This window comes from Barbatula barbatula (assembly GCF_947034865.1).
Source record: "Barbatula barbatula genome assembly, chromosome: 15".
Classification (NCBI taxonomy): domain Eukaryota; kingdom Metazoa; phylum Chordata; class Actinopteri; order Cypriniformes; family Nemacheilidae; genus Barbatula; species Barbatula barbatula.
The window spans coordinates 19,739,146-19,765,519 of NC_136778.1; the positions used below are offsets into that span (position 1 = coordinate 19,739,146).

Here is a 26,374-nt window from a genome sequence, read left to right on the forward strand (position 1 = left end):
GCTGGAGCGAGTTGTGCATTTTAATCGTCTTAAGCCATATGTGGTCAATCTATTTGCAGGAAGACCGGAATTGCAGAGTGTTGAGAGGGATCGAATGCTGTTGGCTGGTTCTGCACTGCCTCCTGACCCTACACTGCTGGCTGATTCTGTACTGCCTCCTGACCCTACACTGCTGGCGGATTCTGCACTGCCTCCTGACCCTATACTGCTGGCTGATTCTGCACTGCCTCCTGACCCTACGCTGTTGGCTAATTCTGCACGGCATCTTGACCCTGCGCTTCGGCCTGGTTTTGCGCTGGATGTGGCGATGCCTGCTGTTTCCACCCGGTGGCCTGCCCCTACAGGGGATATGGCTGGAGGCCTTGTTGGTGACAGTTCTAGTGGGGTTGAACCTATTGAACATGTACTCAGTGAGTTGGGGCCTGACTCTGGGATAAATCACGGATTTGCAGAAGGACGTTCTTCGCGGACCAGGAGGGTACCGGCCCGATTGTTAGACTATGATTTATCTGCCTGACTCGAGGACGAGTCCCTTTCATCTGGGAGGGGGGTAGTGTGATGAATAGGGCACCTGAGGTATGAGTGATGGACACGCCCTTTAATTTGAAAGAATGGACGTGGTTAATTAAATGAGTGGTTACAGCTGATTGGAGAGGAGAGGATCATTATTTAAGCATGGCTTGAGTTCTACTCGGGAGGATTTTTGGGTCGAGCTCTCACCTGTGGGGAAACGTTAAACGGCCGCTCGAGGTAACTAGTATCTCCGGCGGTGAAGACAGACAGTTAGTGGGGGGCTTCCTGTAGATAGTGAGGTGTACGACTTGGAGTTAGGAGAGCTGCTGACCAAGGTATCCGAATACTCGTGTCAGACTGTAGAGGGTGATCCTGCCGGTCGAAGGACGATACCGTAAAGTCCTTGGATATCCGCTGTGTTGAATGGAAGGCCGTCTACCTGTGAACTCTCCATTGGATTAACGGATCTCTTGTGTACCCCCTGTGCCTGCCTGGTGTGCGGCTGTTCTGACTGTGGACTAACCTCGCCTGTGCCCGAGAAAAGGGGGGTAACGTGTTTTAAATGCTGAGCAATACTATTTATATTTAATAAAGAATTGTTTGTAAACTGCCATCCGAGTGTGTTGATCTCTACCTTCCTATAATTCGTGCGGTTGTTACAATACTTTTTGTGAATGACAATCCATGCTTCTGCATTTCTGAGCTGAATAGCAAAGGAAGCTGTGATATTTACCACAAGTTGACCGTTTCATTGACAGTTCACTGAGCAGCATTAAATCATTGACTTATCTCAAGTGCCTTTGCAGAAATCCTGACCTACAGGAAGGACTGGAAAAGACAGATTAGATGTGTGATTGTTGAAAGCACGTTTATGAGGAAGATTTATACAAGCACGAAGGGTAAAGACAGACATTTCTGTTTCAAGACAGAAAAAAGACGTTTTAAACAGAATTGAAATGTTATGTTGGGCGACCAATACAGAGACAAGAAAATGTTTATACTTGAGAAAAGTCTTGACCCATTTCCTGTTAGCGTTAACTCGCAGAATAGGCCTACTGCCACTCAAGCCCTCAACCAGCCTCAACTGTTTCCAGGCTTTGTGTAACTTTGTTTAAACCATCTTTAATACATGTTTTCCTGAACCATATAATTAATACCACTGTTTAGAAGTGTATTTCCTGTTGTAAAAACATTATGTAAATAAATGTTTTCTCTGAACATTTAAAAATATGATTACATTACCAACGTTTGGTATACAAACATTCTTTGACATTTGCAGAAATACTGAATATTTATATTATACAAAACAAACGCTTTTCTAATCAGAAACTGGACTTTAACAATTATAACAAAATATTTGAGGACGAACCCCCACTTGTTACATTTCGGGTCAGGAAAGCAACAAAAGACAAAGGTTTGAGCACAATATATTGAATATTTATTTGATTAGGGGTTCCATGTAGAAAAAGAACCAAAATAACAAGAATATATATAACAACAGGACAAAACGTTATTTGAAAAGAAAATGTAAATAGGTACATTCATCCAATTTACCTGTAATAACAGAAGAACACAACCACAGAACCAAAAAGGGGAAAAGAATAACCCATAACAATATTATAATAACATTGTATGAAATAAAAAAACAAAGAACTGAATTACTGAGCCAATTAAATCAGAAGCAAACGCATAAAGCAATTAACTGAATGTGGGGAGAACAGTTTATTTCTAGCCTTGTTAATGTTGTGTTTTTGTTTAAATCCTTTTTTTATTCACATGTAATTAGGAGTTTAACAACAAACACAGTTCATCTCATGAAGCAATAACAAGCTGTAATACAAAATCACAAAACTGCCTTTTCTATATACTATTATACCTATAAACAATGACACAAAAGTGCTCCTACTTTTAAGACCTTTTCACGTGTCACTAAATGTTATAAAATGTCTCCATTGTGTTCAGTTCTGGCTTTATGAAGAAGTAATGCAAAATCGTGTGTCCAGTTTAAATCCCCATGTACACACAAACAGGAAGACATAATTGAATGCTGTACAATTAAAATGGTTATGTAAATTTTAATTATTTTCGCTCATTTAAGCAAATCCATGTAGTTTGCACAGACACGTTTTAATTAATGTGTGTAAATTCATTATTAAACCCAACCCATTGTTAAAACCACACCTACAGCAAAGGTAGATTTAAAGAAAGGTATTTGCTTTACAATAAAACTGTTTTATTTAATCCAGGATTTGTGTTTACTGCCAGTTTTGAGAAATCAATGTCATATCTGTGATTGTAATGAGTATTGAATATACTGTACAGTACTCCACTTATAACCTAATCCCTTTCAAAGATAACAAACTCTAGCCATTTCACCTGGACTATTGGGTTACAGATCACACTTAAAAAGGCTACCTGTAGTACAAACAAAACTAATAAAATAAGGAAAAGCAACCATATAAAGGAGTAACTTGCTCCACTGCAATCCATTATGTTTTATTTTAAATCTTACACTGAATATTTACATTTGGTGTGAATGCATAGAGAGGTTTATATAGGTTTGATGGTAAGTGTAACCTCTTTGCCCAATGGAGGGATGATGTATTTTTCTTCCCTGAGTAAACGCAGTATCAGGTCCTCAGCATCTTCAGGCCACCTGTACCGACGAGTGCTCAGCAGCCACAGTGGAACGTGACTCTACAGTGAGAGAGAGAGAAAGAAATCTTAAACCTCTTTTGTATTTGAGGTCAATAGGATGCTGCTGAAACTTTCCTTGGTTAACCAACATGGTTCCCTTCATCGAAGTGGTATACGATTTTGTGACTGTTCATCCATCCAGAAAGAGAGAGTTCTTATGTTCCCTGTATGTTCAGAATGTTGATATTATCCAATGGTCACTCTTGACCCCTGATAATTTCTGCACTGCTGTTGGTTCTATTTACATTGTTCTGTTAATGTCTTCTTAATTCTAAAGTTATTGATTCTTTTCATTTTAGTTTAACATGCAACTACCTAACTCTTGAAACATCTTATGTAGCAATTGTCAGTCAAATTTCTATGGCATTTTGTTAAACATATTCTAACCAGCAGATGGTAGTATTCCAACACCTAGATCGATATCCAGAACCAACTTATATTTTATTAAAATCCTCATTTAAGTGTTTTTTCATTGAAATGTAATATTTCATATGCAAGCTAATAGTATAATTGAGGAATTTTGCGGTAAAAAGTACTTTCAAAGCACAGCAAAAATGCATAGATGAGAAATAAAAAGATAATAATGAATAGAACATGAGGGATAAACCTATAGTTACATGCTCTTACATTCAGTTTTTTTAATATCATACCTGTTTAGCACTGGGAAAAAGCACTGGCACCAGTCTGAAGTTAAGACATCTTTGCTGAATAAATTCATTTTGGATCTGAATGGTGGAAAAATATGTACAAAATATTCACATTTATTTGTGACATATTCAGAAATGCATTTCAATAACAAAACGCAATTTTGTGGTCAAAGAATAATTTGAAATTTACTCTAGGTGTAGACTGTGTACTGTAGGTAAAGAGAAAAATATATATTTCAGTTAATAAATAATACAAAATCCTCATCTTAAAATATTGAAAAAGAATAATTAATCAACAATTCTGAACGAGAAGCACATTAGTTGTTATAATGAACTTTTGAACATGTCGAAATCATTGTAAAAAAGCTGATATACTTCACTATGCCCGTGACTGCATATAATCAAATTCATATGAATGTGCTTATTTGGTTGCATACAGTAATGCCTGTTAACATCCAGAACAACAGCATATAATGCGATGTAGAGTGTTATAGAAATGCATTAAAAAGAAAGCACTGTACATATCTTGTTCAATTTTACAGAACTGCTTTTCATCCAGGGTTTGGGTTTACTGTATTTAAGATCCATTCTCCTGCAGATATTGGCTCCAGGTGTGATAAAACACCAGTGAACAAACTAATCTTCAGTTCCGTAATAATTTAATAACCTTCACATATACCTTATCATTCTAACCATTTCACTTAGACTGTTGGGTTAAAGAACACAAGTGTATACACAGAGAAAGAGTAAACATTGTTCATTGACGTACAATTTCGATAGCGTAACAATACTAATTCATCTTGGGAGTTGCTCTCACCTGAGTGTGTATGTATTTAGTGTGTAATCCGTGTTGATCAGATCCATCTCCTTCAACATCTACTTTATACTTTGGACTGATCACTATGATGATTAACACCGACTTCTGCAAAACATAACCTCTGATAAAAGTCCACAGTTTATTTAATATTTAAGTAATCCATTTCAAATCATTTTTACGTTTTGTTATTGTCGAGTAAAATGTTATCTTCATCATTAAAAAAATTTGTTTTTTACTTTACATTTTTTAAAAAGCTGTCCATCCATTTATTAATGTCCATTTCTCTCACTCTGCCTTCAAATATATCGATCTGAAAAATAAACAATTATATGTTTAATATACCTAACATGGCTTGATATCATTTATTTATTTAAGACATCATGTACAAGCATTCTTACCGCTGGTCTGAACCCTTGATTTATCAAAAAACTCACAAAGGGCATCAACTCTGCAGCAATATCCACCGAGTATGTTATGAAAACATCCCCTTGAAATGATCGAAATGTTTTAGTGTTAAAGTTCACAGAAATCTGAAAAGGTTTTTGGTAACACTTTACAATGAGGTTGTATTTGTTAACAATTACTAGTAAAGCATTTATAAATCTTAGTTCATGTTTATTTCAGCAAAAAACCTCTGTAAAAGAAAACCCCCAAACTGCAAGGTACACCCAAATGTAGAACCAGATCTCTGGTGACCCATCGCAACTCATACCAAACCATCAAGATGAGAATCTTATACAACCCACTCATCACTGCAACTTCCAGCCAAGAAAAAACGGAGCCTCAATAAACTGCATCGGGACACTTTCTTTAAATGGGCTAGACATGCAAGAATCATACTCAGTCTTATTATTTGATGCAAAGAGCATCACCTTTTTACAAAGGTGCCTCACGAAGAAACTGATGGCTTAGTTCAGGCTATTGATCTGCTGAATTTCAAATGCTGCCATAAACGTGTCCCATTTTGTCAATAATGTATTGTTTTGTGCCACGTGTGATGTTGTTTGAAGTACATGCTCATAATCTCACTGTAAATGTACATTAAACATAAATTGTGGAAGTCAGTATCCGCTGCCTTAGCTGAATCAGCGTAAGGCATAAAGGACACGCTCTTGGCTGTCATTTGTCAAATATCACTTACTGCAGTCATCAGGCAGACTGATGGTGCGTGTCAATGTTTGGGGTTGACCAACGGAAGCTGGTTGGGACGGGTTGATACACACCTCCGATATAAGCTCTCTATCAGGTGCTGTGCTCTGACGGAGCGTAACCTGAGGTGGCCTCACGTGTCTAAGTAAACACCTTGGTGGGGAAAAGAATGCATGAGCAATTATTATTCATTAGTCACACAAATATACACATTTAAGTAAAGATAAAGATGAAGTGAATATCTCCTGTGCCACCATCAAATAACAAAATAACAACAGATATTTGGAATACTCCCTCTATTTTACATTCGCACCAAACACACGGCGATGTGGACGTGTCAGGCTGACTGGAATGGTGACACACAATGTTGTGATAGCGTTTAAGTCACATTGTACACATTCAGACTTTTTCCGATCTACAAATGGTTTAATCATATTCCCGTCTATTATAAAAGTGTGTTTGAACATACACACAATTTGAATTTGAACATACACACAACACTTTTTAGTACGACAAAACAAACACCATCAAATATGAGTAGAAATTGAAACATATTCAGACTATAGTGCATAATTGACATTGCAAAACCTGGTGATCAATTTCCAACATAAAACAGCTGGTTGTGTATTTCACTGTTAAACAGTTTGCGTTTCTTCTTTTTCTTTTGAAGTGTACAGCATTGACATCACTACAAAAACAGTTTATGGCAGAATATTGTTATGGATACTATAACTACAAAACAATGACACACCACTGAATTGCTCTGCTGACAGGCACGCCCTGAGAGTCAAGTACACTGTAAACTATTGGTCTAACTCTTGGTCAAAAAATCTTGAAGTCTTCAAGAACCTGCAAGAACATGTTAAATACATTTGTTGTGTCCAAAATGTTAATGATTCAATTTAACTGTTATCTAAGTATTGCAATGTTACATTGTCAGCACACCTGTGATTCAATTGCAGTTGTGCTAATATTCAAAGCAGCACCACTATTGTTTGTGTTGTTAAACTTTTATTGAACCCTTCTCCCTACTAAAAATACAGATAAAACCAGCCTAAGCAGTTTTCAGGTTTTGGCTGGTCTCTTTAGTTGGTTAAGTTGGTAAAGCATCCTGGTTTTAGAGGGGGTTTGGGCACTTTTTTGCTGGTCAAGCTTGTTTTAGCTGGTCGGGATGGAAGATTATCTGACCCGCCAATTAGACCAGATTGAACCGTCTAAAAAGACCAGCTTGTCCAACTTTGCCAGGCAGGGTGGACCAGCTTGAATTTTAGCTGGTGCGTTCCAGTCAACCCAGCATTACCAGTAAAAAAGGCAGCCAAAAACCAGCCATCTTAACCAGCTAAAATCAGCAAAGGGTGGTTTTAGAAGTGCTGTTCTAAACCTAACTGCCAACATGGGAGATGCGAAACCTAATTTAAAGTCTGCTGTTCATTAACCAGCTGCTGTCCTGGTTTAAGGTTTACCCGTGTTCTTGTGGTGGTGTCTGGGTGTTGTTTTATTGTGAAAATGACAGAGAACAAGTTACCTGTTCTGAGGGTGATTCTTTGCAAGCTGAGGTGGGAACTGATGGTACATTGGATTGTTGGCCCGTGAATAGCCTGCAGGCTGCGCATGCTTATACTGGAAGCGATATAAAGCCTCTGGTGGGTTCTGAGCTTAAGAATAACAATATTGTTAATGCATATCCTTGAATGTAAATAAACAATTGACTTTGTCCATAACTTCTACTCATTCAAGCCCATGTAAAATTAGAACAGGCACGTACATTTTTCATGCATTTTTAATTTATCTAATTGCATTATGCTTTTCATCTACAAATGACAATGTTCATTGCAGGGAAGTCATTTTAAATAAGTAACATGATGAAAATATGTGACATGATGCTGCATGCTTTTTTTTACCAAAGATGGCTAAAAAGAAACAAAAAACATATTTAACAAGAACAACTGAGAAATAGTTCACCCCAAACAGAAAATGTTGGTATAATTTAATCTAGATTATTCTCTTGTATTCCATTCTTGTGTTTTCTACCAAGAATTGAGATACAAGAGTATCGTTAAATTACAGTATTTACTATAATAAGCATTTAAGTTAATAACAATGATTGTTAAATTTGGTTGCCAGTAATGATAATAATTATGTATATGTTGCGTAATAATACAATGCACAAGTCGCACAGACTTGTTAACTTTCATTGTATTGAAGAGTACCAAGAACCTTATGTCATTTATGCGTTATTTCTGTTTGTGGTCTATGGAACATCCATACGTACATACAACAATGACATAAGAATGACTAAATATATTTTCAGGTGAACTATTACTGTCAATAAACAAAGGTAAATGTACATGACGCAAACATATATATCCTATAAGTTATAACAGCAATACCATAGTATCTCTGCTGTTTTGCCTGAGAATGTCTGCACAAATTCTCCCCCAGGTCAGAGCTAAGAGGACAAGGCTTTTCCAGACTTTCTTCATCCTCACTCACAGGGTTTCGTCTATGTGAATATGAGACATTTTCAAGATTAAGGCCTGAGAAATCTTCACTCATGTCTTCCATGCCGTCCCTATGAGGGCCTCTTAAACTTTGAGGCAGATATAGACTGGGCAGGCCTGCAAGGCTGTCTGTGTCTTCTGAATGAATTAGGGACTGGCAATGTTGGCATGCCGGCCAGGCAAGATTAAGAGAGGATGAGGTCATAGACTCATCAGTTTCTACAGGGATACTAGGATGTGGACAGCCGTCTGGGAAAACAAAGTACATTAATAAATGTCAATAAATGTATAATACATTTTCTGTATGTAATGTTATTGCTCATCCGTCATAAATATTACTGTAGCCTTGTTTTCAACGTTTTCGTTTGATTTGCTATCTACGATAAAGTGACTATGAAAGCCGGGGACATTTCCTAGTGAAACGGTCAAAATCTCATTTGTTATAATCAATCAATTAATAAACATTTTTGTTTGTTGTACTATTACAATTTATTACACTATAAGCATAAAATAGTTTGCAGATCAAACTGACCATGGTTTTAATGAAGTTTAGCAAAACTCTATGGAAAAATTGTCCACTGTGAAAACCGTGAATACTAACCATTGCAAATGATCGAAACAGTATTGCATGCTTTTACACAAAATTCAATTAAACTAAAAAAATATAGCAAATGTGGAAACATAGATATGACAAATAATACTGTAGTAACCATTTTTAACATTCTCTAATGTTTATGTTTACAAACTGTATACAGTCATTTCAACCAGTAATTCAAACTTTTAATAAAACTTTTTATGTTTCTGCTTTTAAGGCTCATTTTGAGCACAGATTTCCTTTCTGCAAATGTAATAGTTGTCAGTGTAATTGCTGCTGCTTAGAAAAATATTTGTATTTGTTAATATCGCTGCATACTTTCAACACGTATGTGTGGGAAACACTAGATCAGTGGTGGGAATTCTGTGTTTTTACGACGGAACTTAATGGTAAAGTTTAAAATTTTGTGCAAAACAATTTCGTAGTAAAACGTAGTGTTACACATTTTATTGGTGAAAATGTCATGTATTTTGTAACACTGCTTTTTATCACATATTAGAAACACCACATTAATGAACGTTATATGTTTGCACTTGCTAAGTGTGTCCCATCAACAGGTAAGAAATACTTCATGCCCACTTGCGATCGTCACGCCCACTAGAACACTTGGGCCTAAACCGGAAATACCTCATGAAAGTAGTCAAGTGGTCAAGTGCAAAGACCGCAAGTGAGGGTATTTTGGCGCAGCCACAATCCTTTTTTAGAGATGGAAGGGTCTGTAATACTTCCAATTGGATAACCTGTAACGGCTAACAAAACCCACTGACATCCAAAAAACTAGCTTCCTGCGTTCGGTTGAAGCCAAGGCGTTAGCATTAACGTTAGCCGGTGCGTTTTGTTTGCCTAACGGTTGCAGACTTTCCTTTTGAAAGGGCTTATTGGTTCAACTGCACCACCGTTTCCGTTTAAAAAAACGTTTTGTCGGGGATGACAAACGTAAATCTTTTCTATTAAAGCATACTTGCACCAGAACCCTCTCTAACACTCAAGTAAACACTCAAATGAGACATTTTCAACCACAATACTGTAAAAATAAAGCTTTGTTTCGAATAGATTTACCTGGAAAAGAATCCATTTTGTCCGTATGAAGCTGTACAGAGGGATATCTGAGGATAAATGACACAAATCGACACTCCCTAAAGTCAGTTTATAAAATCTTGGCCATCTTTACTCAACGCTACCACCAGTCAACGCACACTTATTTGTGAAAAAAAACATCGTTAAAACCACTGTTAAGATTTGTTTCTCAACTGTTGAATGTTTAAACATAAGTAACCCTAACAGACTGGTTTAATGTTTATAAATATGAGTTTCTTACCTGTAAACAGCACACCTGCTTTCGTTCCGTCAAGGAAACGCTCTCTATGTAAATTAGGGAAACTCCAAATACTTGTCATGCAAATATCGCGTAAAGACAGATTCTGACTGTACTGGAATCGTGTCAAGTGGTTCGTGACACCGACGTATCGCGATGACGATTCAAAGGCACCGCTGTAAAACAAGCTCTCGCGGTACTTTGAACACGAACGCCCATCCGTCTGCGCAGCTCCGCATGAAAGTCGAACGCACCCATTGAAAACGAAACCACACGCAAACAGGTGGGTGGGACTGTACCTGTCTTCGACTCGTTCGAAAAAGAAGTGATGTGATTCTTTGGAGCCATGTTCGTTGTTCATAACATCTGCTCATTATACGTTTTCAAATAGGCACATGATTTGTAAATGATCAAAACTAGTAAGTACACATTAAACCCCACGTTACGAGAGGCGCATACGAGCGATTTAGAGATGAAAACGTATTTCATGAAGAACCACTTGTGGCTTAGCGGTTCCGAAAAGAAGCTTTAAGATCCAAAGCCATCTTTTCTGTTATAGAAAAAATATTTGCAGTGTAAAAGGGGTTCTTTAGATCGAGTCATTGGTTATTTTGGGAACAAAAATATTTATGCTTCTATGGTATTGCTGTTATAATTCAAAAACTATTTAGTGCTCTGCAATATTTGCATTAATGGATTGTCTTCTCTATTTATCCATTCTATGTCATATTAAAGGCATATTGTTGGGTCGTGGATATGCATTTCATTGTAACATTTCATGGTCTTATTTATTTTATTAGTAGTTTTGTTTGTGTACAAAGAACACGTCTAGTACTGTGCTGGCACTTGATATCCAATGTAAAACTGTGTCCCTGAAGCAAAAGCAGTTCAGGATCCTAAATTCATTTAGGCTTACTTGCTGTCCAATAGGGCGCATGTTAAAACTGCTCTCACTATATCTGCTTGTCGGAAGAAAACAGTGTGAAGTAGGGATATCTATGGCGTAATCGAACCAGCTGACCTAGAAAGTCTCTTGGGGGAGTAGAAATAGGCTAAAGAAGAGATATTGTCACTATCTGTTCTTAGTTTTGAGATATTGACCTTCAAAGTAATATACAAAAAATTATATGAGGAACAAATCTATTTCTTATGGAAAAGACAGAGACCCTAAATGTACTCTAAATGAGCAATATCAACATTTTCTGAAATCTTTAAATTAGGGATGTTTGGAACAGGTCAAACACAGAAAGAACCTTCTGATTCTATAAAATCGCTTTCTGTTTAGCATTATAATGTTCTTTCTGCAAAACATTCATTAATGCAATACATTTTCAAGCAACAGCAAAAATGTACTTATAATTTTTGTTAAAACATGAAATTGGTGTTGTAATAAACGTGTTGACAATATTGTTTATAGTTGTAATTAAGATTAATGTTGAATATTTGGCCTTTATTTTGTAATATGTAAGGCATTCATCGCATTATGGGGGTTCATGTCAACATATGAATTATGAAGCTTGCCAGAAAAAAACCCTCCTCAACAAAACCTAAAACAGATAAATGACTGTATTTTGAGCTGCTCTCATTGACAAGATTATTAATAACACAATCAACCTTTAGGTTTCTTTTAAACATAGTTTTGTCCTCATTTTCCCTGAGGAGCCCGGCCACAGAAAACTGATCCTGATTGGTCCTCTTGTGTGCATACAAAGTGCTTGTTTGGCTCGCAGATAGAACCTTTCAGAACCAAATTATAATTTGATTTTGGGAAAAGTCCCAAAATGTACACATTTAAAAAAACAAACAGGCCATAAAGTAAATAAGTTGTCACAGAATAATAATATCTCAATTCTTTTGACAAAAATGTGATAATTCTAAGGTGATGATATCAATCTTCATGTGATGAACATATTCATCTTAGGTAAGTTTATTGTGAACTTGGGAGTCCAGTAAAATTCTTAATTGGCCTCGGTTCTCTTTAGTTTGGTAAGGACAGCATGAACCGGATCTATTATCAGGGTCTCTTTGTGGTCAACAACTGAGAACACTTTCATCGTCTTAGTAGTCTGGTGTAAGAATGAGCTCATCTCTTTGCTTTTAGCCTGGCAGGTCACTGTGTTTACAAGCTCCTGCCTAAAGCTCCTGCTGACCACACAGTAGAGCAGAAAGTTGGTGGTTGAGTTTAAATTATGCAACATGTTAGCCACGTCGCTAATAACGTTTATGGGGATGCTGTAGTCGTTGCGGTCAAACTCTTTGTAGTTGTATTGAGTACGAAGGATGCAATATGTAACAAATCGAGGAAGGCTCAGAATCACAAATGACGCAGAGACCGTCCCAAGTAAAATGATTGTGCGTCGGACTACGGCCCGCTTGTTCGTTCCCCTTATTGCCCTCCACTCATCCTTGGTGAACAAGCGACTTGAACCGTTCAAGTGATAAGCAATGAGTGAGTTGAAAATGAGGACAAGAACGATTGGAAGTCCACCTGAGAGAAAACTGGTGACCCAGACCAGAACTGTGGTAAACGTTGCTTCCCTATAGTGACAGCGAAATAAAGTGATGTTCTGTCCATCAGCCGTGATGTTAACTGGAGTGACAGTGTTGATCCAGCTCATAGGAACGGATGCCATGTGAGACAGCAGCACAATTGTCAAGCAGATGTACAGAGCGGCACGTGCCTGATGGAACCGTTGTTTTCCTATCGTGATGCTCAGAACCAAATAGCGCTCAATGGTGAACATCACAACTATCCAGGTTGAGCTGTAAAGGGCGCCGTACTGCAGGAAGCCCATTATGCCACACCACGGCTGAGAGTGCCAGAAGGGCTCCACTTGTAGGAAAACCAGGCAAAGGTCTAGAAGGATTACCCATACCAAGTAAAAGGTGTCCGTCAAAGCAAGGGAACTCAAGTAAACGGTTGCTGTCTCGGACATGCCGCATTTCCGAAAGCAGATCATATAGAAAGTGAAGACGTTGGCTGGAAGAGATGGGAAATAAACCATTTTAATTCTGTCATGAACTCACAATATAAAAAATTGTGCAGTGCAGGGTTTCATTTTATTAACCTTTTTTTTACCATTCTTTCATCATTTCCAAAAGCCTTTTATTAAATTTTTGCATATTAAAATATATTATAAAAATATAATTTCAGCATTTGTTGGATATTGTAAACATGAATATTAGCAACATTTTACACTTCTGAAAGTTTTTAGAGAAGATTTTAGGATAAACCCCATCTGCCTCCAGTGCCTTTTTTGATTAACTCACCTGGAATTCCCATGATGCACAGCAGAGGGTAGTAAAACTTCTGGATAGCAATAAAGATGTTTCCCCCATCCATTGTCAGCAAATGAGCACCTGGTAGAAAAACATAATCACTACAAAAAAGTGTTATGAAGATAGTAATTTCCCTTTAGATAAAGTTGTTTGTATAATAGTAGCTATAGCAGTCAGGAACATAGCTGGGCACAACAGCAATTTAAAGAACACAAATGCACAAACACTGACGTGCACAAATACCCACGTAGTCTTCATCATATAGAAACAAAGTAAAAACTATTAAAACATCAAACATTATTACATTTTAATACTCAATAGATTTTTGCCAGATTTTTGTTATAGCACATGCAAAGAGATTGGTCATTTGAATTGTATGCATTTCCCTTATATGTGTTATTATAAATAAATAATGTGGAAAACATATTTTTTTCTTTCCAAGTAAACAAAGTTAAAAAAGTTTGCAAAGTTAAAAAAGAAGTTAAAGACAATCACAGCAAAAGGAAATTAATTCTATAATATCCTCATGTAAGCTAACTGTGAGCATTTTTAAACACAGATTTTAAAAGGTGAGTTACATGATTTCCCCCCAAAATAATATTAATGCCATTTAAAAGACAATAGATTTAGATGTTACAAAAATGTTTTTTGTCGTTGGCGGGCAGAAATCTTGAAAAACGATACTTTTCGGGAAAAACACTGTATTTATAAATATATAATTTCTTACTGTATTTATCATTTCTTAAATGACTACATATTTGTAAAACCCACAGACAAACCGTAATGATCTATGAAAAAATGCCACTCAAGACCAACAATATTTCCAGTATAATCTATGAAAAGATCTAGATGATGATAGCTATATATGTACTCACAGCAGTTCCAAAATCTGCATGTATGAGTGCAGCCAAAAGCCAGTTCATTTTATATGAAGACGACAGATTCCTTTGTACAGCTAGGAGGGCTCACCTCTAGACTAATGTTACTCACACACTGTACACACAGACCCTAGAAGATGGGAGAACCTCCCACAGAAGTAACAGTTTCCATATTAAGATAAGATATACGCCTTCCAGAGAGTTATGCTTTTCAGGAAGATGTGCAAACTTGTTCTTTCTTCTGTTTTTCTGACCTGCTTTACTATGCTTGTGAGAACATTTTAAAATAATGTGTCTGCACACGAATGTTTAAAGCTGCAAATATCTCACTTTGAGAACATTGTGTCTCACTGAGAAATGTCTTGATGTTTACAGGTCTTAGACTCTATAGACAAAACAAAACAAAAACGCAACTTTAATATGCAATTTGCATATAACTGCCGTCCTTCTGAAACTTGTTTTAATTTTTTTGCCAAAAATCATTATTATCAGACACTTTATAAAATTAAAAATATTATGTGCTGTTTATTTCCAAATGGTAAACGAGTAAACAAAATGACATGTTAAAAAAGGCAAAGTTGTTTTTATGAGGAAGCCTACACTTTAAGTACCAAATGCATAACTCAATATATAATTTAAGGAACAATGCAACAAGGAAAAACAATACCAGAGATAAAATGCCCTTATCTTAACCCAAACACTTAATCATAGATCTATGTTAGATTCAATAAAACATATTACGACAGAGCAATCTGAAAACTAAAAGTCTGTCCTATGGGGAACAGACAAAATGGCATGAATAGTGAGCAAGGACTGGTTGTCCTGGTAACCAGGTTGAACCAAAATGGATTCTCCCTCCTTCACAAAAGGCAAGCGGAAGGTTTGTGACACTGGAATAGCTATTTGACTGTCTGTCACATGAGGGTGTGCCAGCTGGCTGCTCATTTTCTGTCTATTCGCTCTATGCGTAAAATGTGAGCAACTTTTTGAAGACGGCCCAACGAATATTTCATAACTACAATACAGATTTCTCAGTACAAACAAAATAGAATCATACATTAAAACGGGAATTTAAATAATGACTTAATTTATTGACCCCAGTTGAATTGTATAATATAAATGTTAAGATTTTCATAGAACAATTCATTTCCGTTCTTGATTCTGATTGGTCAAGGCTTTATTGTATTCATGATTAAAAACAGCTATGCTACTTCCAATGATTCTTGTGCACAACTAGGCCATAATATAAAGGGCTTTTATTCCAGATGAAGGAAGGCGTTTTGTGATGTTACCTCGACTTTAAATAAATCCTCAAGGGTTAAATATATAGGTATAATAGTCTATTATTCACCTTAAAAGCACAAAATATTTAGATATTATAAAATCAACCTTCTAATTAATCTTCAATTTCAATGAAATATATTATGCAGTAATAAACAATATATAAACACTGCAAAATGTTTTGTCACAAACTCAACTGACCGGCAGGAATTGCACAAACATTATGCTTTGTTTTCTTAACAGGTGCAGCTTTTAGTAAAGAGCTGTGGTTGTTTATTCTATACGTGTTGCATAGTGCTCGTGTTAGCAGAGGTGGCGATCATATCACACTGTCAATCCTCCTTCCTCCACTGACTGAACGCTCAATGCCTTCAGAGAAACAGTTAAAACTACATAAACACATCAAGTTTTATGCGAACATTGCACGTAAGTAAGAGACAGATGATCCATTGTTGTCTGTAGACCTGAAAGAAATGCTGAAACCATTTCTAGCGCGTGTTTACATATAGAAACGGTGGGAAAGTAGCGCTGTTGGATGGAAAATCCTGTTGTCTTTATGAATTGCAGGTCCGGTCACTGTACACTGCACTCACACAAATGCTCCCAAATATATTCTGAAGTCGCACAGGTTAAATATAGGGAGCATATGCGACAAAAATGGTTGCAATTTCTAGCCCAGCACACCATCATGCCAATTGCGTGATGATATAGAGTTCTCGCGAGATCTCGTCACACCCCTGATGGATGCATATTTTTCGGCTATTTGCATTGTGTAGTTAATAAAAGAAAGAAGTTGTAGCTTAAGGGGAAGCAGGCACTCTGCTTGGCATTAAACCCTCATGACTTACACGATAAATAGGCTTATACATTTTTTTAGGTTAATATTTATGTCTTTTCAGATTCTATATTATGCCAGCAATTGGCCATGGACGTGCCCCTTAGGGACTAGGGTTAGGGAAAATTCTGTCATTACCCTTAAATCATTTCAATGTATGACTTTCTTTCTTTTGCAGAACACAAAATATTTTTTCAATCAGGTTGGTAACCAAACAATGGCGCTACCCATGGACTTGCAATTGTTTTGTGTCCATTCAATAGAAGTGAGTAAATATCTTCTTTTTCATTTTCGGTTAACTACCCCTTCAAATAAAATTATTGATTCTGAACCAAAAGCACCAACGTAGACAGGAAAGAGTAAATCCATCCTGCTTTTAAATATTAACCAGATAAAGGCACGTTAGTCGATCGAAGGTTATGCATCCAGCAGATTCATACGTGTCCTGATGTCTTTCTACCTCTGGACAAGGCAGAATTTAGCAGTTTTTCTGACACGACCTAAAAGAATAAATAAATGTCTTCGCCATTTAAAAAACATACATAATCATCGGGTTTAATACTGATAAATACCTGGTAGCTAAGCATCTCAACAAGAGAGAGGGGATATGCTAAAATAAGTCTTTAACATTTGGCCACATAGAAAACTGTAACATACAATTTTGTGTAAAATAACTTTTGTTCTACATTAGGTCAAGATTTTATGGAGAGGACATATTTCACACATTAACAAAATGTCAGCTTAGCATTCAAAGCACTTGTTAAAAAGAAACAAAATAAATACAAGAAAAATAAATACATTCGTCTTGCAGGTTAAGCCTGAAGATGAAAATATTAAAGGCGTCTTGGACTTCCAATCCGTTCTCTTTGAGGATTTCACCAGAAGGGGAAAAAGCTAATGAACTTCATACATTCACAGAAACCAAATATTATGAGCAGACAAAGACCTGAAACACAGTTTTATGCTTTGGCAAGTATCAAAACCCTTCATAGACTTCCACATCTCACAAACATTATCTTTAACATTGAAAATAAGTAATTATGCTTACATTAAAGGAAAACAAAAGGGTAAGTGAGGATAACAACGAAAAAAGAAACATGATTGAAAAAGAACCAAAAACCTAAACAGGCATTTCGTATTTACAATGAATACAGGCAATTTGATCATTATAAAGGTGATGGTCACAGCCATGGAAAAAAACCCTTCCCTCGCCCTCTTTCCCCAACATTCCCCACAATTCCCTCTGCAGCTAACCTCAGCTTGCATGTCTTTACTCCTCAAGTTGAAAAATAAAGTGGTACTTTAAAGTGGTAATAACAGGAGTCTAGGTGGCATAACGGGGGGTGGGGGCGCGGGGGCTTATATGATGCCTCAGGAAGGTTGATATCAGGGTGGTCCCGAGGTGCTGGATTTAGAGGTTGTCTCCAGGCTGATACTGAGGTTCAGTCGCAGTGAAGTAATCCTCAAGGAAGCCCTGCAAATACTCGAAGGTGGGCCGCTCTTCTGCATCTTTCTTCCAGCACAGAAGCATCAGCTCGTGTAGAGAAATCGGACAGTCCTGAGGAGATGGCATCCGGTAGCCACGCTCCACTTGTTCTAGTACTTCCCTGTTATTCATACCTTCAAAAAAGGACAGAAAACTCCGTAAGAGATAAAAACGCTTTAGTTTAACAACAACTGAGTTTCAACATTATTAATTTTAGGGGTCAAAACCTGAAAGACAAACAGATTAAACTCTACAGCAAATAGCAAATTTGGTGTCTCTGTCTCTAACCCTCTAGCATCAGCACAATGTAAAAATGTAGCTAATTGTTATGCTTGTAACTTTTTAATGTATGTCCCAAAAGCAAAAATAAGATCATGTGATTGCCACAACACGGAATTGCGGAAACCAGGAATAGAAATTCAATTCGCTATATAACGTGGAATGGCAAGGTAAATTTAGAATTTCAGAAAGGAGCGCAAATCAGGTATTAATCCTACTAAAAACAGTTACAAGGTTTTAGAGGGGTTGGGACTACATTTTAAGCTGGTCAAGCTGGAACCCCCAGCTGAACACCAGCCAGGGAATCTAGTGTCATTGTCATGACATGATCGCGTTTTAAAAGCATAGAGAGAGGAACGCCTGCAAACATCTGTTGATGATGCAAGGCAGCATTGAGTCCAATGGGATTTTACACCTACTACACGCTAGCCAACATTATTGATGTTTTTCTACTAGGCTTTTTATTTCCCAACCACTGGGTTTTCATGACATGTGAACAGAACCTGTTTCTAAAGTAATAAACTTACTAGTGACTGGTGAATAATGAAACTGATATAGAAGCAAGGTAGTCAACGTATGTATAGAAAAAATATTATCTACATAATGTTTATGGAATAGAAAATAATAATAATTCATTGCATTTATATAGGGCTTTTCTGGGCATTCAAAGCACTTTACATTGAAGGGGGGAATCTCTTCAACCACCACCAATGTGCAGCATCCACCTGGACGATGTGACAGCAGCCATATTGCGCGTGAACACCCACCAGACACCAGCTTATTGGTGGAGAGGAGACAGAGTTACGAAGCCAATTGGTACATATGGGGATGATTAGGTGGTCATTATGTATATAGGCGAATTGGTGAATTTGGCCAGGATGCACCCCTACTCTTATTAGAAGGACGTCCTGGGATTTTTAATGACCCCAGAGAGTCAAGGACCTCTGTTTAACGTCTCATCCGAAGGTCGGTGCTTATAGTGTCCCCATCACTATACCGGGATCATTAGGACCCACACAGACCACAGGGTGGGCACCCCTTACTGGTCTCACTAACACCTCTTTCAGCAGCAAAATAGTTTTCCCAGCAGCTCTCCCGTCTAGGCTCAGGAGAAAGAAACCATTACAAGTATTAATTACCTGTGATTGGTTACATCACAATATCATACATAATTCCTGTCATGATTCTGCCTTCTCCTGTCTTGATTTTCTAGTCTAGTGGCAGAGTCATGACAGACCCACGTGTTTTGTGTGGAGAGCAACATATTATTGTCGATCAGGACATAATATGGGTTCTCTCCAGTCCCCACTCCTCCCGTGCCTAGTCTAGCTTTCCACCTGTCTCATTACCCACACCTGCCCATTGTATCTCCTGTGTTAGTCTCCCTATTCAAGCCCTCTTGTCTATTGTCTTGTGAATTCGAAGTTCAAGATCCCTTGTCCGACGTTTCAAGATCCCATGTTCGATGTTTCAAGATCCCTTGTTCGATGTTTCAAGATCCCTTGTTCGATGTTTTAAGATCACTTGTTTGATGTTTCAAGATCACTTGTTCGATGTTTCAAGATCCCATGTTCGATGTTTCAAGATCACTTGTTCGATGTTTCAAGATCCCTTGTTCGATGTTTCAAGATCCCTTGTTCGATGTTTCAAGATCCCTTGTTCATTTGTCTCATGTACCTTGTTGGTTTCTTTGCCTCGTCTTGCCCTGCCCGCTGCCAATCCAATCCTGTTTGTATGATGTTGGGTCATGTCTGCAGTTGGGTTGTTTTTGCCCCCCTTGTGGGAAGTGTTTGTTTAAAAATGTATATTTTAGTTTTGTCAGTGTCCCCCCCCCCCCCCCCAACGTGGGTGTTTGTTTTGCGTTTTGTTATTATTAAAGTCTTTGTGTTTAACCCCTTCATCCTCGCTGCCTGCACTTGAGTTCTTCTCCACTCCGTCTCATGACAACAGGTATGTTTCATTTCCATTACATTTAACATTTGTTGGATTTACAAGACAATTTTATCCCAAGCGTTTTAAAAATTAGACGGCATTTAACATTTTAAAATGATTGATTTTTTAAACATAAACCCATTCTGTATTCCATGTTCATGTTTTACAGCAGAATATTGAACAGTTTTACCTGGATATGGAACTCTGCCTTTAGTCACTAGTTCTGTAAGCAGAATTCCAAAAGACCAAACATCTGATTTAATGGTGAACTTTCCATACAGAGCTGCCTCAGGAGCGGTCCATTTTATCGGGAATTTAGCTCCTGAAATGCAGAGAAACACAAAAGCCAAAAAGTTATTAAACTGAAAGAATACACTGGATACACTTGTTCGTCATATACAGCAAAATACAATCAAAATTGACTTTTTTCCATGTCCAATCTGGTCCAAGCTATGCAACTTGTTGGGATGTAAACTTGAAGAATGAAATAAATGGATGTGATAAATAACAACAAGACGCCCATATTTTTATGACCTATGCCTTTATGTAGCCTATAGAGACAAAACACAACAAACAGTGGAATGCTATTCTGGCCTTTCAACTGGGTGAGCTACAGATATTTGTAGAGGACTAACATCTTTCTCACCTTGTCGGGCAGTGTACTCATTGTCTTCAATAAGTCTGGCCAGGCCAAAATCAGCAATTTTACACACCAGGTTATCACCAACCAGAATGTTAGCAGAGCGCAAATCTCTGTGAATATAATTCATTCTCTCGATGTAGGCCATGCCTGCAGCCACCTAAACACACAAAGTGGGAATACTAAATATGCTGAGCAAAGTCATGTTAAAATCTTTATGGAATAATACCAAGGGTACTTGTTTTCAATAGTATTTTGTGGACACACAGTGCTGACATAGAAATTATAAACTGTATCAACTCAAAGGGGGCTTAAGGATACAGCATTGACAATAGTACAGTAGTCCATCTATATGCTAAATTAAACAGTAATGTAATGAAAATAAAAATGTTGGTCATTTTAGTTGCATTACCTATTAGAACACCTGTGAATTTGAAAGGATCTGGATTCATACTTAGAAAAGCATTAAGTTAGTTCTAGTTTGACACACATTGTGATCATAATAAGTCATGCTGATAATATTTGTAAACATTGAAGTAAAAGTGACTGTGAATCTGTGTTAGTAGTATAGTGTATTACAAGTTGCTGTACCTGGGCAGCCATGTCAACCAAGTTGGGTAGCTTGAGCCCCCGTCCCTCCCCATCCTTCATGAAATCTAGGAGGCTTCCTGAAAAATACCACATGCACTTGGTCAGTAAAAAAGACATTATTTTAAAGAGTATGACCATACAGCCAGCTTTTCTGTAGCTCAGTGGTTAAAGCATGGCACTAGCAATGCCAAGGTCATGGGTTCGATCCCAGGGGATTGCACATATTCAGATACAATGTTAAGTATAATGCAATGTAAGTCGCTTTGGATAAAAATATCTGCAAAATGCAAAAATGTATCTGTTGTGTCATGCTGGGTTCACATCAAACGTGAACAATCGCATTCCACGCTCTTTATTACTTTCTGGAAAAGTTTGTTACTTTCGCGATCTGACAAATATTTTCAACCTTCGCGGAATACGAGATGGACATTTGTAGGCGGATTCGCACCTTTCGCACCACCACGAGTCTTTGCATTGGCTTAGTTTTTAATTTATTCGTGCAGAATGCTTAATTCACGATTGGTGTGAACCCAGAGTAAGAGTTTAAGTACATCAGTGCAGCGTTTGAGATCATTACAGATTGAGATCTGGCCCTAAATGAAAAAAATAAACCTCTGACCTTTTCCCATGTACTCAGTGACGATATAAATAGGCTCCTCAGAAACGACAGCATATAGTTGCACTAGTTTATCATGTCGTAGTTTCTTCATTATCTGCGCTTCCTCTAGGAAGGACTCTGGAGACATGGTGCCGGGCTTTAGGGTCTTCACAGCCACTTGAGTGTTGCCGTTCCAAGTACCTGACAGCAAAAACCAGATAACTTACAGTTAGCACATTGCACGTCAAAACTTAAAAAACTTTATTTCATGCAAATTTTTGTTGCAGTTAAAACAGCCATTTTGAACTCTGGGGAGAGTTCACTTAACTTCGAAACTGCACAATTATCTGGACAGTTTTACAACTTTGGGTGGACACTGGACTTGTCACGATTGGCAGTTTTAACTACAGGACAAAAACAAGAGTTTTAGTCAACCATGTACCAGGTTGTTAATATCCACAACACTGCTTGCCTTTAAATCACACTATTCAGTATATCAAGAGCAATCATTAGATACCTACGTGTGGGAAACGAGAATACAGTAAAAATGTACAGTAGTTTGCTATACTACATGCAACTTAATGCAAGTGACTCTTCGCTAAACCCCGCCCCCCTTCGTTCCTGTCACTATGTCCGACAAGCTTTCGGTATCAGCCATGCGCTCCCAGTGAAAATTTGTGCACTCCCTGGTGAGATCGTGAAGAATTTCTGGAAAAATGACACGCTGATGTTAGACAGAAAGGTCTGCAATATGCATTCGAGTGATACATTCACGATTTGGGATAACTGTAACAGTAATTATTCTATATTTGCATCCACACCAGCAGACGATAACGTTACGTTAATTCTAAACTCGCCCGATGCAGTAAGGTATAGCTAATCTAAATGTAGTGTATCACGTGTTTATATTTACTCGGAAGTTTGTAGTAACTGTTAGGACTCTGTCCTTCCTGTCTCGAGCTTTCTAGCTCCCTGGGCAGAGTCATGACATTGCCACGTCTTTCGGGTTTCTGTTGTGTTATGTGTGGTGACATGTGGCCTTATGTTGTTACTTGGCGCCATGTGTCTTCCTGTTACGTCTCTCAGCCCCACCCTCCTATCTCCTGTAATTTCGTTAGGGTTTCATTCCCATCGTCTGTTTTGTGTTTCACCTTAGTTAGGATTTTATTCCCATCACCTGGTCTGTTAATCACTCTCGTTATGGTTTCATTCCAATCACCTGTCACCACTCTCCCCATGTAATCACTCCTCTTTTATATAGTCTCAGTTGACCTCTGTTCTGTGTCGGTGCATTGTCTAGTGTCTAATGTTTGTTATCAACGCTCACGGTAGTATCCCCGATGCTCGTCTTGTTGTTTCAGTTTTGTGAACATTTTTATTTCTAGTCTAAGATCCTTGTTTTGTCCCCCTCGTGGGAAGTGTTTGTTTGCTAGTGTTATTTTGTGCTTGTTTTCCCCTTTTGTGGGTCTTTTATTTAATAAAAGACTGCATCTGCCTGCATCTGGGTTCTGTCCAAGCCATTTTGTGACGGTAATGACAAATTTGGGCAGTTTTTGTCACCCATGATCCTTCTTTGTAAAAATGAAAGTAACGTTAAACTTTTAAATATAAGTTTAGTATAGAAAAGAATAACAATCCATAAATGTCCTAATCTTTATTTGTTGAATACAACAAACACAGTACAGCTGTTGCTTGACGACTTCATTGCTGAAAATGTCTTTTCTGAAGGTGCGCTCATCACATCACAGGGACGCAAATCATATCTTGCCAGCTCATGGTTGCCAGCCCATATATGTAAAATATATCAATAGGTATTATATTCCGCCATAAAACACCACTTCCCGAACGCTTCCATTTGTAATTCGTACATTAATGATTCCAACAATATCGTGTGTCGTATCTGTACGGGTATAGTTGTGATGTGAACTCCACTATTCTCCTTCTTTTAGAAGTATTTTTAAAAGTTATAACTTAGTTTTCATTATATAGTGTGAAAGTCCAATAGATCGTTGTATATATATCTCTGTTAACTATTTCAAATATTAAAAAGGCATTTTTTTCATATTAACCACCCAAGCTCCATCTGCCAGGTGGCTTGTCGGACAAAATGTCGGGCTGTCAGTCACAGGGGCACATAAAATCGCTGTTATGATTGGTCAAAACGCCTGTCAATCAAACTGCTTGCGAAGGGTCTATTAAATATGGATGCACCTATCCTAGGTTTTAGAAAACTACGCAATTCACTGTGTGAATATCACAATGGAGATGGGAATCTGTGGCAGAGTTTTGAAATATAATCTGGATATTTCGCAAAAAATCTTTATTATTATACTTGCAGAATATGCTTATCAAATATTACAGTAAACAATGTTGCAGATTAGAAAACATTTAGGGAATGAGGAGCTTCTTACTCAAAGTACACTTGAAGAACACATCTTGTCGCCGTCCCTTTTCTTCTGATTTTATAAAACTTTATCATTTATTAATAAAAGTTACAAAGAATTTTACTGATTCATGTCTGAGCTGGTTCTTTTGGTTGCTTGTCAATTTTTCCCAACACTTATCCACACACGGTTTGTGATCATGAACAACTAAAGGCCTGTGGTGTTTTAAAGGCAAGGCAGATCATTGGGATATACAGGTCTATATAGAAGTGGAGGAGGAGGTAGAGAGCAGATACCTGTGCGCACACACACATGCAAAAAAATACAGGGGTGGGACAATAAATGCTACTCTTTTGAAGCATTAGTCATAATACACTTGAATTATGCAAGTTGATACTTACCGTTGTTTTACTTACCTTTATTCACTGACACAAATAAAAATAAATTTCTTACAATACTTACAATAAATTATTATTATTATAAAATAATACATATTTATTACAAAAAGCAACGACATTACAAGGATGGTAATAAAATCTAAAATCTATCATCATTTAATTACCCTCTTGTTATTTCAAACCTGAATAACTTTCTTCTGCAGTACACAAAAGAAGATATTTTGAAGAATGTTGGTAAGCGAACAATGGCGCTACCAATTTGCTTCTATTGTAAAGACACAAAACCGCTGTAAGTCAACGTTGTGTAGTTACCAACATTCTTCAAAATCTTCTTTTGTGTTCTCTGGAAGAACACAATCCTTGAGACTGGTACAGGTAAACCGATTGCTATTGTTGCAAGGAGCTTGAGATTTGGTATTACTTCTGCAAAGAATGTATTTTTGGATGTCTTAAATATATAGCAGACAAACCAAGTGGAGCTTACAAGCTTGGAATGACACAACAATGTGAGTAAATAATAACAGCATTTCTATTTCTGATTGAAATTTTCCTTCCTAACCAATACAAATTTTAATAGCAAAGGTTTATATTACTATTTAATAATGGTGTTGTGAGGATTAAATTGACTCCTTTCTAATCTTTTAAGTTTTGTGTAGAGGTACAGTATGAGAGTGTCAGAGCGGAGGCAATTTTCTTACCACACCAAACATCAGCGAAACACCCCGCCCCGAGTTTCACGTCCAGCACCAGAGACTCACGGGAGATTTCCCAACAATCATGGCTGAGTCCCACCGTTTCAGGGGTGTAGTACATGCACAATTCCGTTAATGTAAAACACAAACCATCTGCACTCTCTACAGGGAGAGGGAGGGAGGGAAAGGGGTTAACTAAAGACGGCGGGAAACGTGCAATTAGAGAGATGGAAGGCTTCCATGCTGTTCTGAGAGGCCGAGTCACTTAACAGCACTGGGATATTACAGCCAAAACATTAACGATATTAAATATTTCTGATTTATGTTAAATGCCATGTTGGCTTTGTGACTTTTCAGTGTTGAGCTATATTGCATTGCATTGTCATGATGGCATCTTTTATTGAATCCAGAACATCCCTTTAAAAAATAGCTTGCATATCCAAATATCTGTAAAGTGACCCATCACTATGACCTGCCTCCATCTCCCTGTTTGGTTGTTTGTTGCTAAGCACAGTGGGAGGGGACCGTACCCATCCAAACTTCCCCGAACTGGCCGTTGCCCAAGCGCTTTATAAGCTGCAGTGACTCCCGTGGGATCTCCCACACGTCTTTGGTTTTGACAGACAGGTCGGTAAGCCTTGGCATCCCTTTGTGGCAAGGGACCACCAAGCGACAGCAAAGCCCTGCTGCCCTCTCTGAGCGCACACACACAAACATAAACCGTCAGAAAGAAAAGATTCAGAAACAGAATAAAGCGAGTAGAGACTAAATGCAGTAGCGTCTCAGAATTGAGAAAAACTAAATTGATGGCAATCTATTAATCTCTCTTGGTCCAAATTGGGATCTCCTACTGTAAGTGTATAAGTT

General features: G+C 37.7%; 3 protein-coding genes across 5 annotated transcripts in view; all 3 read right to left on the reverse strand.

Moving 5' to 3' along the window:
• Positions 1 to 1,934: 1,934 nt before the first annotated feature.
• On the reverse strand, positions 1,935 to 10,284 carry traf3ip2a (TRAF3 interacting protein 2a). Its single transcript, XM_079474513.1, has 10 exons — positions 10,238 to 10,284; positions 9,979 to 10,009; positions 8,214 to 8,573; positions 7,349 to 7,478; positions 5,816 to 5,976; positions 5,073 to 5,161; positions 4,916 to 4,984; positions 4,675 to 4,779; positions 3,861 to 3,935; positions 1,935 to 3,210 (listed from the first exon to the last, which is right to left on the reverse strand). The coding sequence occupies exons 2-10, from the start codon at positions 9,992 to 9,994 to the stop codon at positions 3,064 to 3,066; spliced, it is 1,152 nt and encodes a 383-aa protein (XP_079330639.1). The 5' UTR covers positions 9,995 to 10,009; positions 10,238 to 10,284; the 3' UTR covers positions 1,935 to 3,063.
• Positions 10,285 to 11,733: 1,449 nt separating this feature from the next.
• On the reverse strand, positions 11,734 to 13,846 carry LOC306904887 (putative G-protein coupled receptor 139). The gene is made up of 2 exons (XM_079475076.1): positions 13,505 to 13,846; positions 11,734 to 13,214 (listed from the first exon to the last, which is right to left on the reverse strand). The coding sequence occupies exons 1-2, from the start codon at positions 13,575 to 13,577 to the stop codon at positions 12,193 to 12,195; spliced, it is 1,095 nt and encodes a 364-aa protein (XP_079331202.1). The 5' UTR covers positions 13,578 to 13,846; the 3' UTR covers positions 11,734 to 12,192.
• A 1,046-nt stretch (positions 13,847 to 14,892) lies between these two features.
• The window catches only part of fynb (FYN proto-oncogene, Src family tyrosine kinase b), a 48,658-nt gene continuing 37,176 nt past the window's right edge, over positions 14,893 to 26,374 (reverse strand). Inside the window, exons 7-13 of one of the 3 annotated variants that reach the window (XM_079473979.1) lie at positions 26,038 to 26,202; positions 25,514 to 25,669; positions 22,055 to 22,234; positions 21,436 to 21,512; positions 20,851 to 21,004; positions 20,395 to 20,526; positions 14,893 to 18,127 (exon numbers count right to left, since the gene is read on the reverse strand). In XM_079473979.1, the coding sequence (XP_079330105.1) occupies positions 17,919 to 18,127; positions 20,395 to 20,526; positions 20,851 to 21,004; positions 21,436 to 21,512; positions 22,055 to 22,234; positions 25,514 to 25,669; positions 26,038 to 26,202 (1,073 nt within the window). In that variant the 3' untranslated portion in view covers positions 14,893 to 17,918. The remainder of the gene's footprint in view (positions 18,128 to 20,394; positions 20,527 to 20,850; positions 21,005 to 21,435; positions 21,513 to 22,054; positions 22,235 to 25,513; positions 25,670 to 26,037; positions 26,203 to 26,374) is intronic. The other 2 variants (XM_079473981.1, XM_079473980.1) reach the window with 2 other exon arrangements.

Excerpts from the sequence above, each read along its gene's own strand:
- traf3ip2a (XM_079474513.1), bottom strand. Across the intron at positions 5,977-7,348 it reads AAGAATCACCCTCAGAACAG|GTGTTTACTTAGACACGTGA; the intron begins GTAACTTGTTCT and ends TTCCCCACCAAG. Across the intron at positions 4,780-4,915 it reads TGGACAGCTTTTTAAAAAAT|AAGTCGGTGTTAATCATCAT; the intron begins GTAAAGTAAAAA and ends TATGTTTTGCAG.
- LOC306904887 (XM_079475076.1), bottom strand. The coding sequence starts at position 13,577 with ATGGATGGGGGAAACATCTTTATTGCTATCCAGAAGTTTTACTACCCT. Across the intron at positions 13,215-13,504 it reads GTGCATCATGGGAATTCCAG|CCAACGTCTTCACTTTCTAT; the intron begins GTGAGTTAATCA and ends CATCTCTTCCAG.